The 16488-nt window shown below is 40.0% G+C and overlaps 1 protein-coding gene across 1 annotated transcript; it reads right to left on the minus strand.

Annotated features, from left to right (window-relative positions):
• Nucleotides 1–3073: 3073 nt before the first annotated feature.
• Nucleotides 3074–13918, minus strand: LOC110173905 (T-cell activation Rho GTPase-activating protein-like). The gene is made up of 10 exons (XM_020939920.2): nt 13765–13918; nt 11799–11883; nt 11157–11210; nt 10470–10527; nt 9745–9872; nt 9175–9336; nt 8570–8679; nt 7636–7822; nt 6104–6185; nt 3074–5098 (listed from the first exon to the last, which is right to left on the minus strand). Exons 2-10 carry the CDS (start codon nt 11823–11825, stop codon nt 4035–4037), a joined length of 1872 nt encoding a protein of 623 aa, XP_020795579.2. The 5' UTR covers nt 11826–11883; nt 13765–13918; the 3' UTR covers nt 3074–4034.
• Nucleotides 13919–16488: the final 2570 nt, after the last annotated feature.

Here is a 16488-nt window from a genome sequence, read left to right on the forward strand (position 1 = left end):
TTTCTCCTCCGGCTGCCCTGTTGACAGTGTTGCTGTTGGGAATGCAGTTTGTTCTGACCACAATCCTGTCATGTTTGATTTTAATTTGGACAGTGACGTGATGCTGCCTGCTCCTGTGCGCAAAGTTCGCGTTATTAAGCCCGATACAGCAGCTGCTTTTACTCCATTTTTTACGGCGTCTGCTCTCCCCCTGGCTCCTGCATGTACACACACGGAGCATTTAATGAATGTATATATGTCTCTTTGTACCGGTGTTTTAGACATTGTAGCTCCTTTGAAAGCCAAGTGCCCAAACCCAAACCAGAGCCATGGTTTAAGGACAGTACACATAAAGCGGAGCACACGTGGAAGAGGGACAGACTGGAGGTGTCTCATCAAATTCTTCAAAGTAGCTGGAAAAATGACCAGAGTGTTGTTAAAACTGAAAAGACTACATTTTTTCTCAGATCTGACTTTAAGTAAATTAATCAACCTCGTGTTCTTTTTAATACGATCAATTCTGTTCTTAATCTCAGTCCATCCACTGCACTGGAAATGACCCAGGAAACATGAGAAACTCCTCTCCTTTTTTAATGAGAAGTTTGCTGTTATCAGAGCCAATATAACTACACTGCCGTGTTCTATTGTTGCCATGACTCATTGTTTAAATGTTTTTAGTTAGTTTAAGTCTGTGTCATTGTCTGTAATCACAGAGATTGTTAAAAAGCTTAAGCCACACACCCAGTCCCAGCTCGCTTTTTGAAGGAGGTTTGGGACACAACTGGCAACTTGGTCAAAGAAATGATTAACAGCAGTTTGTCTTTGTGCTCTCTTTTTGTAAGAGAGTTGTGGTTGAGCCATTGATTTAAAAAAACAGGTCTTGATCTCACAATTTTATCAAACTATCGACCAATTTCCAAACTTCCCTTCATGTAAAAATCTTGGAGAAAACTGTTATTTCACAGCCGCAGCCTTTTTTAGATGCAAATGATACTTTAGACACTTTTCAGTCGGGCTACAGACTTTCACAGCACTGAGTCTGTCCTTTTAAAGATTTTAAATGACCAGTTTTTAACTGATGCTGGTGATTCTGCCATTTTAGTGCTTTTAGACCTGACTACTGCTTTTGACACAGTTGACCACACAACTCTTTTAAAACATCTTGAAGAACGTGTGGGTGTCAGGGGGACCGTCCTGGACTGGTTTAGGTCGTACCTCTCTGGTTTAGGTAGTACTTCTCTGGTTTAGGTCGTACCTCTCTGGTTTAGGTCGTACCTCTCTGGTTTAGGTCGTACCTCTCTGGTTTAGGTCGTACCTCTCTCTGGGTGGTCCTTCACTGTGAGGCTGGGGGACTCCACCTCGTCATCCCCCCTCTTCTTAGTGGTGACCCCCAGGGTTCAGTCCTGGGGCCTTTGCGTTTTGCACTTCCTACTCCCACTTGGAGAAATGTTTAAAAGACATGGCCTCTCTTATCATTTTTATGCAGATGATTGACAGATTTACTTACCCACTGGCAAAAAGGATCACTGCCCAGTGCCCCCTGACAGCCCTGCTCCACTGACTATCTGACGTTAAGGCTTGGTTGGCCCAAAACCTTTTAAAAGTGAATGAAGATAAGACTGAGGTGATACTGTTTGCGGACAGCAGTTCCCTCACTGATGTGGGACACCTCAAAAATTATGTTCGTCCCACAGTCACCAACCTCGGCGTCACCTTAGACACTGATTTTAAATTTGACAAACAGATCAACAATGTTTTAAAATCAAGTTTTTATCATTTGCGGCTTTTATCTAAAGTTAAACCTTTTTTATCTTTTAAATTTTCTGAACAAGTTATGCATGCTTTTATTTCATCACGCCTGGACGATTGTAACGCACTTTATTCCGGCATTTCACAAACGCACTTTACCGACTACAGTTCATCCAAAACTCTGCAGCGCGACTTTTAACAGGAACTAAAAGGAGAGAGCACATCACCCCAATCTTTACATCTTTGCACTGGCTTCCTGTTCATTTTAGAATTGATTTTAAGATTTTATTGTTTGTTTTTAAAGCTTTGAATGTTCTGGCACCACAGTACGACTCAGACCTTATCCAAATTCACACCCCTGCAAACGCTCTGAGGTCTGAGGTCCAGCTCCAGCTCGTGGGGCCTAAGACGAGACTTAAAACCACGAGGACAGGACCTTCTCTGTGGTCGGCCCTAAACTCTGGAACACTCTGCCCCCCCACGTCCAAACAGCCCCACAGTGGAGAGTTTTAAGTCTCATCTTAAGACCCACTTTTATTCTCTGACTTTTGTGTGTCCTCTGTGTCTTATTTATTTTTATGTGTTTTTATTGGTTTTAATCTATTTATTGGTTTATTTATTTCTATTCTATGGTTTTGTTCTTATTATATTTTGCTGGTTTTATTATTTTAAGACTAGTATTATGTTAGTAGTTTATTTGATCATGTTATTATTGTTGTTATTATGATGTATTTGTGCAGCACTAACAATTTGTGAAATGTGTTATAGAAACAAAGTGGATTGGATTGGTTTTGCTTTGACCACTGTTCTTTCTGTGTGCAGGACGTCCTCTCTGAGAGCTTTGCATGTCTCAGCTGCCCCTTCATTCTGTAACATGCTCTCTCTCTCTCTCTCTTCTCTTCAGTTTCCTCATCCTCTATTTCAATTGCAACTATTTCATTTAAAATATTCCTCTAAAGTACTGACGGCCAATTTAAGTTTGTGCAACTACAAAATCGTGCACAAGGCTTCACTTATGTAATTTGGACCAAGATCAGTATCATTCTTAAAGTGGAAAGAGAATGTTAACTTTGTGCAGAGAGGAACTAGAGGTGAAAGGCATGAAGGAAGTGCAATTCAGAGAAAAAGCATGTGATTTGGTTTCCTCTGTCTGTGTCGGAACACTGAGTGCTGTCTATAGGCCTGCCGCACTGTTATGCAACATGTGCAACTGAAGACACTCAAATCAAACTGAGTCCACATCACGGCCCTGAATACAAAATGCAAAATGGGGCTCTTTCATTGCTTTGTTTACTGTTTCCTCGAGTTCCCAATGGCATGTGTGCACGACAAATGACAAGTACAATGACTTCTACTGGACTTTATTCAAGCATAGCAAAACAAATGTGTAAAAGTGCCTGAGTGTAGTGAGGAGAAAGGAGTGTTCTATTTACAAAGAAATAAGAACAAAAACTGTACAACAGCATATACTGGCTATAGCTTAAAGACTGCACAATACATGGGAGGTTCAAACACAGTGCACAAAGGAAGATTTTACAGGAGTTATCAGAAGGTGCACTATGTCACTTTCTAGCATTTATTTAATGACACGCTCCAAAGTACCTTGACAAACGTGCACTCACTCACAGTTAGCAGGGTCCCCCCTCACAACTGACTTCTAACTCACCTGCTTGTCTACAAAGACATACTAAAGTTTAATGCCATGCTGGGAAGGACAAGCAGGTGAACTAGAAAAGTCACACAACACAGTTCAATTCTTTTAGATGTAATTTGATGGGGTTCTTTTTTACTAATTTATCTTACAAACAATGGATTTACTCCACAGGTAGAGTCTGCTCCATCCACACACTCTGGGAGTCCTTTGTCCTTTGTGCCACACATCTGTACAAAGCTTTCCTATAGCTGATGAGTGCAAGAGAATGAACTCTTAACTTTAACTTTAAATGCTGTTTCTATGTTGCTGCCAAACTTTGCATGTATCTGTCTATCTCATACAAGTCATATTGAAAACACACACGTTAAAACCAGTTCAAATTCTCAAACAATTTATGGAATCTATCCATCTATCTGTATATAAAGACTACTCCAGAGCGTATTAATATTCTAGTTTTTCTTTTTGCAGCTTAGGACAACACACTCTATGTCATCAGATGAATCAGTCTTTCAGAACAATGCCAGGAATAGTATAATGTGTAATGCAGTGAGCTTCTCAGCCGTCACTGCCTTAATTTGAGTCCATGAAGTGCAATAATAATACGTGGACACAAGAAGAAAACAATTCTCAAGTCTTCTAAAACAGCTTTTCCTCAAACGTAGGACTCCTTTGCGTATGAGAATTCTTCAAACAGGGGCTGGCTGCATCTCCGGAGCAGGGAATCTGAACGTCCTGCTGGTACAGATTCTGACATAGCCCTGGGTCTCCTCTCCACCCGCTCCAACCGCTCCACCCTCTCCACCCTCTCCATCCTCTCCACCCTCTCCACCTTCTCCCTCAACACATGTCCAACTATGGGCCAGTCGTAGTTGACCGATGACGGACGAGACCTCCTGTCCAGTTGAATGGCGTCCTGAACTGTCATGCTGCCGTACGGTGGGGGTTGTCCTATGTTTTGAACAGCTTGTTGGTAAGACGGGGGCTCACACATTAGTCGACTGTCTTTGTGTTTGAATACCTCTATGGCTGAGAGTGGGCGGGGTTTAGGGGACACAGCTTCACTCAGTAAGTCCTCTTGAAGTGTCTCACATGGGTACGTACTTTCACTTTGCAGATCTGTCTTCTTCAGAGAGATCCGATTAAAACTCCGAGCTCTGAGGAGGACTTTCAGGGAGCGCTTTTTATCATCCAGCTTTTCAGGGTTGAACTGTGAGGAGCTGGGTTTCCTCAGACAAGTCGGGGACCCCACGGGAGAGCTCGTAAAAACTGATCCTTCAGATTGGTTGGATGCGCTGCTGTCCAGAGAGGAGCAGGAACACTCTCGGGTGCGATTAGTCGAATGGCAAAGCAAGGCATCCATGTTGTTTTGGGAGAAAGAGGAGTTTCTCCTGCAGCTCAAAATGGCATCATCAGAGGATTGCTTTGTCAGTGGTTGCTCGGAGGAGAAGCGAGTGGGCACGGAGCAGTCATCACGGCTCCAGGCATGGCAACGGAGCCCGGGTGAGTCCGCAGACAAGCGGAGGATGGGTTCAGAGCAGCGGCGGGTGAAGGGAGCGTTGAAGGTCAGAGGAGAAGACGATTCCTGCGTGATGTTGGAGAGAGAGGAGAAGTCCCGCGTGGATTCAGTGCCTCCTGTGGAACTGTCAGCCTGCTCTATGTCTCCATCGGGGTCTGTGCTGTCATAGGCCGAGTCATGATGTTGAGAGGACGCAGAGTCTGAGGAATAACAATACATTAGTGACTGTGTATGCACAAAGGATATGACCAATCATCTTAAAAAGCACATAGAACACATATACAGTTGTAATCTATGACACCTCTGGATTATTATGTTAGAATTTTGACATTTTGAGGCAGAATTCTGAAACTGGAGAAGCAAGTAAGTACAAAGAAGTGAGTGTATACTCGGGGACACTGAGAGCAGCAATTGATCATCAATATGACCTCTTGAAAAGAAGCAACCAATCAACTTCAAGAGTGTCAACTGAGGGGAAACAACTACAATATGGTTAAAAGCTCTAAAAAGTCAATTTTTCAGAATAGGTCTGCTTTAAAGGTGCACTGTGTAATGTTTTGGTAGAGGATCTGCCACCTGCTTGTCTCCATGAGTTGTCATAGCTTTCCCTGAAATGTTCCTGAATGGCATTAGACACATTCATCATCATGTAAACAAGCAGGTGGCCAGGTCAGGTAACAGGTCAAACATGTGGAGAAGCTACTTCACTCAACATAAGAATGCAAATTTTTTCAAAGCAAGGACACTTTTACAGCCAGACAAATAAATCACTTTTCCCTGAAGGTGCAGGTGGCAGCGCCTGCTCAAAAGTTACAGAGTAGACCTTTAAATAACTCTTGTTAAAGGTGCTGTGCTCTTTTTTGTCTGCTGAAATTTATTGCTTACTTACCTAAATCATTCTGAACATAAGAATTATTCACCACGAGTTTTTGAAATGCTTTCAGTGGCCCGAGGAGGAGTTTACATCAAAGTAAAACTTACAACAACTAACATGCTACTGGTGCACTTCACCCTATTTACACCCTGCACCTGCTGCACAGTTTATCTGTACTAGGTCCAAAACAGATTTTACTTAATTATTTGACAAAATTGGTGTTGATGTTTATTTTTTGTAAGTATCTATTAACCTAATATTTGTAGTATTTTGTTAGTATGTAAGTATTTTTATTGCATGCACACTTTCAACAGTTTAACTTCAAAAATACCTTCATCTGTATCCAGTAGATTCGGGATGTTGTCTCCAACAATCTCCCAGTGCTCGATCAAGAACTGTGTCAGATCTGCCACCTGAAGCAAAACCAGAGTAAAGTCAGTCTCATGGAATCTACTCCTTGTTAAAGGGGCACTGAGATGTTTCTGTGGCTGCAGTATCCCACAGTAATCTACATTACATTCACTGAATTACACAAGTTTATTACATGATTACAAAATCATGTATTTCAAGTTGCATAACTGCAGCACTTTTTGGAACATTTGAAAACAAAATATTGCTTTTGTTTTGCTGTGTTGGCAAAGAAGACGTTGAACTTTTTTTATATACAAATTCTACCCTCCTGCTGAGTCTAAACTATAGGAACTCTAAAATGCTCTAATGTGAACCAAAGCATTTATGTTTTAGAATTTCATATCATTTCAAATGGAGGGAAGGGGCTTACATAACATGAGGTCATTCTCTTTGAAAAGAAATATCCACAGTTTATCATCCACAAATGACAAATCGTCTTTTAACTGACTGAAATCACATTTTTGGGGACTGAATAATCACAGCTCATATGAAGCTCTTATGAAGAAATGTGTCAGTTAAATTCCACCTGACCTCATGCTACATTTGATTCTCTGGGCATTCTGATGTAGTGACTGCAGCCTCTTGTTCTGACTTCTGTAGCTGCATCTCCTGCAGTGCTCACAGCATCTTCATGCTGTTTTGTTTATCCAAATCACACACTCATATCTGAACTGAGATTTGCATCCTCTTTCTGAAACTGTGCCTGAGGTTAAGAGCTTCTCAACCACAATGTCTAAAGCCCCCGAGCTACCACTGCATTTGTTTTCTCTCTAGATAAGATTGCATTTTTAAGGTGCCCTAGGTAATTTATCTGGTGCTAACCTCCTTATCTCCATGCAGGTTTTTTTTGCTTTGCCAACAGTGTTCCACAGTACAGTTAAAACTACTTCAATACTTTGACATTTTCACATTGAACTGCATAAAAATCTTTATTTTTGTTGTCCTGTTGTTATGCAATTTGTTTGTTTTTTTATCACAAATTAGAAAAGACTGTTTGGAATCATCTGTAAAATTGCACCGTGAGTGTCAGAGTGTAATCACAAAATGTGAATGCCAAATCCAACGTGTATCACAGGTTAAGAAAATGCATTTGGAGCATGAAGTAAGAACAGAGGAGCAGGTGTGTACCAGGTGCAGTGAAAATTGGGGTTGGCCTCTTGACATCAAGAGATTAAAGATTGCTCAAACATGCATGAATCACTCCGAATACAACTCTGGGTGAGTAAATGGTGAGGAGCAACAACTATAGCATGGTTAAAGGTTGATAATAATAATAATAATAATAATAATAATAATATGCATTATAGGGCCACGTTAATCAGAGGAGTATAAATCCTCGTGTCTCAAGTCAGTGCCATCAAATGTAAAATGGCTTCTACATGAGAGCCGAAACATTTTTGCTTGCCGAATCACTCATCATTCATTGGGTTTTCAGTCATACTGAATATGTACCTCCTTCATGCGGTCAGGCTGTTCGTCCAGGGGTGTGCCAGCTGACCACAGCAGTGTGGGCCCTATACACACAGCCAGGTTGGTGGCGCTCATCTTGTTTGAGTGGGAGTTCTGCTGGATGTGGTACAGGACACAGAGGAGGTATTGGAGCAGCACAACATTTGGCCTGGGAAGGTCTTCCAACACTCTGAGAAAAGAGGAAGGAAAAAGCAGAAGAGAAATGAGCTTAGTGCAAACTCCAACTTCCTCTTTGGGGCAGACCAGATGGAGAAGTGGTCAGTCTGCTGTGGCAAAGATGGAGCACTTCGGAAATGCCACTTTAAATGTATTTTCTACCACAATTATCAAGTGACTGTGAATCCTCTGTAAGGTAGAACGTGTGGGTGGAACAGTGAAAAAATGTTCTCCATGGGAAAGTACCCTTAATTTAAAAAGCAAAACAAACTCAAAAGGGGAAAAAGAATTTGGTGTTCTACTTTCATGTTTAGCAGTACAATACAAAGTTTTTGTTTTGATGAAAAAGACATTAAACCTTAAATGTAATATTAATGCAAAAAGCTGTTGTCACACCAGTTCTGTTAAGTACAAGTAAAATATATGATTTGTGAAAGCTGCTCTTGGAAGTAAAATTTAATTGATACTATAAAGCTGAACTATGTAACTTTCCAACTATCACAACTGATACTTTATTACTTTGCCACAGTATGGCATCTATCACAAGAAAAAAGGAAAAGGAAAAGGAAAGCTACACATTGCACAAAATTACTTAGTAACTGATTACTATCAGTACTCACTGTTTTGTCTCCTTGGAGACATGTTCAATTTTCAGTAGTCTGTGTTATTAGCGCGAACACCCTTTAGACTATTTAGTGAATAGACGTGTTTTGACTAAGTCTATTCTGGGTTACAGTGTGTTTACTGAGAAGTGACAGACCTCTTGAACTCCTCGACTCTCTGTTGGGGCTCCTCCTGGTTGAAGGCTTTCATCCACCTCTCATACAGCTGAGTGTGCAGGAGACTGTCCGGCAGCTCCTTCAGAAAGCTCTGCAACACAAGGACATCTAAGTACATTCATCCAGATACAACAGCAACAAGACCACATACTGTGAACTTTATTAACACTCATCAAATGTCAAATAAGGACAGCAATGGTGGGTAGAGTGCATTCTATTCTGTTGATTTCAAACAGTAAAAAATCACAGGCATGTTGAGGTTTGTGACAGCTCCCATAAATGGTTGTTGTGTATATGTTTGTTACATTTGGCTATGAGTAATCCTACCCAATATCTCATTTCCAGCTCCAATTTTTAAAGTTGAAACAAACATAAAATTGCTTTTAATCCTATGTTGCGTTTTACACTATAATTTAAGTGCTTAAATATTCAAAGTATTCAGAATACAGTACTGTAATTGGACCATGTAAAGAAACATGTAGAATCAGGTCTTCAGTATTCTGTAACTAAATACAAAGTATCCTTCCCATGCCTGGTTACAGCACTCATTAATCATGGAATGATATCTGTGTCTTCTGTGACATACTTTGAGTAGGCCCACGAGTAGGGCCACAGGCTGTTCCTCCAACGACACTTCTGCCCCACTCTCCAGCTGCTCCCGGACCTCCTGCATCTTTTTGTTGTTGCAGGATTTTCGAAATGCACCTTCCGTGGATGGGCCTCGCTTTCTCAACAACACCAAGATCTCCTGTGATAAAGACAAACAGTAGTATGATAAAACGCAAAACCTCATTTGCACAAACACTCTTCTCCTAGAATGCAATAAAGAAGTGAAACAATCTCCTGAGTGAAGGGAAAAGCCAAACTATACAACAATTTCTGTGGAAGCGGTTATGGAATAATTAAATCTGGCAGTATTGTTAATGAGTGTGTACTACCATGCACTCTATTGTAATGTGTGTGTGTGTTTTCTCTAAATCATGGACAGCAGATGGGAACTAGCCATTTAGTTATAATGTGCTATAACATTTCTGTTTTATGAGCTTAATGTCTCTGTATGTTGTCCCTAAATAAAAACTAAAGTTAGTAGTAGTAGTAGTAGTAGTAGTAGTAGTAGTAGTAGTAGTAGTGGTAGTAGTGGTACATGCACACTCACCAGTATTGCTTTGGGCAGGCAGCCTCCAGCGCACACTTTACTCAGAGGTCTCCCAAACAGTTGTTTCTTTTTGTGGATGAAGCTGGAGCTGCTCTTCAGTCTCCGCACCACTCCCCTCCAGCGGGTCTCTGTGTGGCCAGTATTATCATTAATATAATACATGACAATAATGGACTACAGAACATGAACAGTGGCACAGGTGGTAAGCACTCTCCCTGCAACCAAATGGAAGCCAGTTACTGTTGGTGTGTCCCCATAGGTGAGACAAAGTGAAGGTTAAGGCTTATGTAGGTATTGAGAGATGAGACAGAAAAAAACAAAAACAACTGAGGTGTCTGAAAATGATATCTTAAACAAATCATAATTTCATGGGTGCTGTATTCTGAGGTGTCTGAGTACATTTTGAGACATTAAAATCCCACTTTTATATTTTCTTGCACTAAAAAAAACATTTCTCTCAGATTTCTGTTCTGTAGTATGGTTTTAACTTTCTCTTCCATGGAACTATGCAGCTGATTTTCCACTTTATCACTTTATTTAATTTTGAATCAGTTTTGCAACAGATACAATACGTTTTGGTGTATCTCATGCACTTAAGCATTTTCAAATGGCTCTTGTAAGTGTGAAGAGTCACTTCCCTCTCTGTTCTAAACATTTCCGTTCTCCATTGGCCCGCCATGCTCTAAGCCCCGCCCACATCCCCATCCCCAGCATCAAACACTCACCACTCAGCTTGTCCTCTGCGGTTATACTGGGCGCCAGCTTTGTGATGCCTGTGTTACCCTGGAAACGATAGACAACAAGCACAACTGCTCAGAAGGATTACATAAGCACATTTTTTAACACAAAATCATAAAATAAATCCTTTCAATATCATGTTTGTTTGTTTTTTTCTATGGCAATGTTATTGTTCTGCCTGGAATATTCCTCATGGTATAAAGCATATACTTGCCTTCATCCACTTACATGGACATACGTGAGTGTAATGCCACCCTGTGGGACATTGGAGGCAAGGCAATAAAATCTCCACAGATACAAGCAGGTGGGAGACCTTCTCTATATAAGAGCATATATAAGAGCATATACACGTGCGTCTGATCAGTCTACATCTTACTGTTGCCTGATTTGTTCCACAGAATGAGTTTATGTGTGTCCACAGAGGGTTAGAACTTACATTTGCAGCAACTTTTTAAAGAAACAGTACTATTCAGAGTACTTTTATCTCTATTTTAACTGCTCCTTCAGGTCTAATGCAACTCCTGGACTGAATAAGTGAACAGTTCTGCCATTGGTTATTGCTGTGCTTGGGCTGAACAATAAACAGCATGAACATGGAGCACTATCAGGTGTGAAACAACCATAACCACAATCTCAAACAGAACACAAGTGTCTGGGGTCACAAGAGCACTTACATTGATTGGTAGTTCAATAAGATGTTCCATGCCCCCTCCGCTTAGAGATTTCACCTGTAGAGATACAAAGCTGTTGGTTAATCGCTCCTTAAACGTGTGATTTCATTCTTATCTTTTGGGTGGCCCAGCCTATCCAGACTGTTGGACCACCACTTTGTACTTCTATTTGAATGATATTAAAGGGTACATCTTAAAATCTCCAACTTTTTCTTGCTTAGTTTTGATTATTTTATAAGTTTATTCTTTTACTTCCTGGTTAGAAAGTGGAGCAGATCATAAGTAGAGTATAATCTAACAACCACACTGGAAACAAGAGCCAAAGCTCATCAAATTCACACAATAGTTATAATTTAACAAGTTAAAATACACTTAAACAGCTTCATTTTTTAAATTAAGGTTCAATTTGCATGGATAGAGGGATTCCTTTCCTAATTGCCAACTTTCCTTCAAAAGGTTACCATGGATATGATCTCACCAAACAAAGTCATAATTAGAAGAAGAGAAAAAACAGTTAGATGCATTTTGTATTGTAATTCCGGTGCATGTTTGAACAGTTGTTTGCTGGTGATTGGTTGTGCGGTTGCAGGGTGTTTGTTAGTGAGTTTGGCTGTGGTTGGTACAGAGTGTGTTGTGTTCACTTACTGCAATGTTTCCTGTCGACACCTTCATGTGGCCGTCTGAGGGAGCACACTCTCTACCAGCTCGAGCTTTAGTCTCACAGATGTTCCTACACAACATGAAATAACACTTTTAAACTAAATGTTAAAGCATCTAACTTTGAGTGTTTATGACTTTAGTGCTGTCATTGTGTCTTTGGGCAAGACACTTCACTCACCCAGTCACCCACCCCTGGATGCATGAAGTAAATAGGCTTTTGGTGCACATTGGCAGCCTCAATTCAGCCAAACTAATCAGCACATGCTTTTAAAATGTTTTAAAATGATGATTTAGCCCAGACAAACGAGCACATGAAGAGAGCCTTCACTTTTGTTTTTCAGCCAAACTATCCCAGAGCCGCTGTGGCTAGAACAGTTGCTTACCACCTCCACCTGTGTGAAGTAATTTCTTTTGTCCAAAAAGCACAATGTAAATTGAATGCATTTATATTTAGATAGTAAGCTCCTGAAGGGAGACAAGCAGATATCAGGAAAATCCTGTTATTCCTCATACTTCACAACATGACTTAAGTCCATTTTTGGACAAATTGAGTTTTGAGCCAGATCTCCAGATGATTTATTTGGACAAGCATTGCAATTTAGATTTTGCGATTTATGTTTTAATAATAGAATTTTTATCAAAGTTCACATTTCTCATCCAAACTCATCCAGGAGAATTGACAAAAAGACTTAAATCTTAACTGACAAACTAATACAAGAAGCACATTTGAGAACATGTTTGTACAGATCTAAACTAGAGGGTTAGCAGCTTTTATGCTGAATAAGACTGAACCTTTTGATGTCTGTGGAAGAAATTGTGGTACTTCAAAAATGTCAGCCTTTGTGATCATGATTTAGATAACATTGTGTTTAATCTTGTGGCCCAAAGTAATTATTATTATTATTATAGCTGACAGAATTGAGAATAAACCCACTATGTAAACGAATCTAAATGAATCAAGTGGCCTTTACTCCGTGCCCTTGTACTTTCCAAGCCCCTGTCCCTCCTCTGCACTCTGTCACCTGCACCCACATGCTGAAAACCACCTCACAAACAGATGGTGCAGTGGGGAATTTACCGTACGGAATCATAGCACGTGTAAGCCGCTGTCCTTTCAGGCCCACTCAGCAGGTCATGTACTACCCACCACCCAGTGAAAAGCATGTGGCAGCAAAATCTGCATTTCCAAAAATCTGGAGGCCAAACAAAGTCTAAAGATGCACATGCTGATGTTAACATGATGTTAACGCCGATAAAGCTACTACTACTACTACTACTACTGCTGCTGCTGCTGCTGCTGCTGCTGCTGCTGCTGCTGCTGCTGCTGCTGCTGCTGCTGCTGCTGCTGCTGCTGCTGCTGCTGCTGCTGCTGCTGCTGCTGCTGCTGCTGCTGCTGTGTACTACACTACTGCCTTTACTACTACTTTTTCTACTACTATTACATAACTGCATCTTCTACCACTGCTACTATTACTACTACTGCTTCTATCACTTCTACTACAAGTACAGTGCCACTACTACTACTAGTAGTACTACTACTATTACTACTACTACTATTACTACCACTTGAAACCTGTGTATATGCATTTTTGGCAGTGTACTATAATAATAATAATAACAAATCTTTATTTGTAAAGCACTTTTTAAAAACAAGCTTTACAAAGTGCTGTACAAGCAGCAAAGAACAATACAACAAACATAAAAATAGCACACAGAAAGCACAGAAACACACAATAATACTGTCCAACCACAACAGTCTTAAAAGTTAAAATAGTTTGAATTCCGTGTCATTACCTTTTAAGAACATTACTAATGCAGCAAGTATTCCATTTAAAATAAGATAAATGATCTTAAAACTACTATTCTATTGGCAGTTTTCATTTCCAGTGTTATTCAGTAACAATCATTTCAAACTGTATTTGAGAATAGACTGAGTGAGTGTTTGTCTTACCTGTGGAGAGTGTTTAACCAGCGTTCTTTGTGATCAGGTGAGCTGCAACAGGAGCATGGTCTGAGTTAGTCCACAGCAGTAGAGCTTCAAATGCATGTGACCCGCCACCACAGTTACTTTTACACAACATTTAGGAAAGTGTCACTCAGTCATGGGGAGAGGAAGTGACATCACGGCACGCCCCAAAAACCACTTCCTGGTTTCAGAGTATACGTTGCCAGTGGAAAGTGAGAAGTTTAGATGATCATGTTTCGTCATTTAGAGCAGCCCATTTTAGCTTTGGTCATATTTAGTTTTAGTCCAAAATATTGATAGTTTGCTGTGTCATCAGACTGGGGGTTCTACATGTATGTCTGTGGTGGGATGTTCATGCACACATTAGCAAACACTGCCTAAAAGTTTTAAGATGGTCTGAAAAGAAAGAAAAAACACAACATGGATTTAAACAACACATTTTTAGGAGCCTGTGATCAATACGAGCATTCATCGTCCTGTTTGGAAGTTTGATTTTCAACTAAATAATCTGAGAGGCACAAACTGTTGGCAAATGCTTGCTACCATATGACAGGAAAAGAGAAACTTTTGTCATTTATCTTGTTTTTTTGCCATTATTCAAACCATTCTCCAAGGATTCATTTCCTGGATGAAAAATTTTTTAACCTTGTTTAACATGTTTGTACTAAGCCTCTAATACAGAAAATAATTAGTTTTTTCTTTTTTTCTTTTTTTTGAGGAATCTGTGGAAATGTTGCAAAATTGCAACATTGGGCTTTAGGGGTAACAAATATTACAAACTTCACATTTAATAAAAGCCAACTTTGTATTAGTTATTGCTCACTCAATAAAATTAAAACATATTTTAAAATGAATAAATTTAATTGAAAAAAACAAAACAAAACAAAAACCATCTTTTTTTATACAGAACAGCACTAAGTACACGGTATGGCCCCATAGTTGATGTGATGCCTTGTAACCTTTTCCAGTGCTTTGCTTTCATCCATCCACTTTGTGGACAACCTCAGTGTTAGGGATGAACAGAAGCAAGACAAAGTTTGGAAGATTAGGCCATGGTCTGGTGCTAGACCTAGCAGGGTTACCCTGCACACTACCTTGGTTCACATCGAAGTCACAGAGTATGCTGGAGATTCCTGTTCTTGCCCAGACCTTAAAGCCCCAGGAATGGGGTTTACCATGCATATATTGCCTGATTCCACTGAACCTTCCCTTGAAAGGAATCATCATTTCATCAATGGAGTTAGTTTTGGCCATCCTGACTTGTCAAAGCCTGATCTCGTCAGATCTCAGAAGCTAAGAATGGCCGGGCCTGATTAGTACTTGGATGGGAGACACTGTGAATTCCAGGTGCCACAGTGGGGCGCCAGTTGCAAAAACCCCATCGTTGTGTCCTTAGGCAAGACACTTCACCCACAAAGTGGTGTGTGCAGTGGAGGTCAGACGGGCAGGTGGCGCCGATTGGCAGCCTCCAGGGCAGCTGTGGCTACAGTAGTAGTTTACCACCACTGAGTATGGAGTGAATGAATAATGAACTGTAAAACACTTTGGGGATCTTGAAAGGTGCTATATAAATGCAATGCAATGATTAATTAATTAATAAATAATAGTAAATAAATAAAAATGTATTAATTATGCTTTTCTAGCACTATCTGTAGAAACTTCTCCCTGAAGGACTTCAACCATAGCCAAATCTTCCAAAGTTTGTCTTGTTTCTGTAACACTGTGGTTATCCACAATGTGGAAGGATGAAAGCAGCACTGGAAACAGTTCTCACTAACACTGTCCTCTGATTCTATTTCAAAATTATACAATTTTATATAGTACACAACTATAAACACACACACATTCTATTGGCTCAAACACTCAGGGGTGAGGGATTCTCTGTGTAAAAAGGGCACCCTTTGTAACCCAGTGTTGCGTTTTTGCAACATTTACTTAAATCACTCTAACTCATATGTAGTATACTTTTTTAAAAATATATTTAACTTTTCTAACACTAAACATGTTAAGAATGAAAGAAAAAAATATCACAGATTGTTTACTTACTTATACAATTGTTAAAATGTATCCAGAAAAGAGAGCTGGGTGGTCAGTAGAAGGCAGCCATGTCGTTTGACTTTGGAATGTCATATTCACTCCAATATTCATATTTTCCCTCCAAAAGTGTAATATAATGTAATACAGAGTGTTGGGTGCTGGTATATGCACTTTTTGTTACATTCAGTCAATGTGAGGCATTACTAGACAGCTCTAAGTAAATGTTGCAATTCTGCAACTGTGGGTCTCAGAGGGTTGTGATATTTGTCAGTGGAACCAACCAACTGGAGATTTTCAGATTCTAGATTGTGATTATTTCATATGTCAGATCTTATGTCCTGATTACATCAGTTGATATATGTTAAACCCCATCATTTCTTTTAATGACTCCATCCAAGAACTGCTCTATAACAACAATCTGCAACCCACCAGTAGGCAGAATGGAAGGGAGATTAAATGTTTAAAACTTTCTACAAACTAACTACAGTGATCACAAACCAACTTGCAGGGTTATATAATACAAAAAGTAGGTCACTGGAAACCAGAGTTGGTTTAGGACAGATATTATCTTTGCTGTCAAAGCAAAAACTAGAACACATGTCTATCAATATTTTCTGGACTGGTACTTCACAATTTTCACATTATTTTAATACAGAAAACATCAGGATAATT

This window comes from Boleophthalmus pectinirostris, unplaced genomic scaffold (genome assembly GCF_026225935.1).
Source record: "Boleophthalmus pectinirostris isolate CB_2022bp ecotype Guang Dong unplaced genomic scaffold, ASM2622593v1 HiC_scaffold_13, whole genome shotgun sequence".
Lineage (NCBI taxonomy): Eukaryota > Metazoa > Chordata > Actinopteri > Gobiiformes > Gobiidae > Boleophthalmus > Boleophthalmus pectinirostris.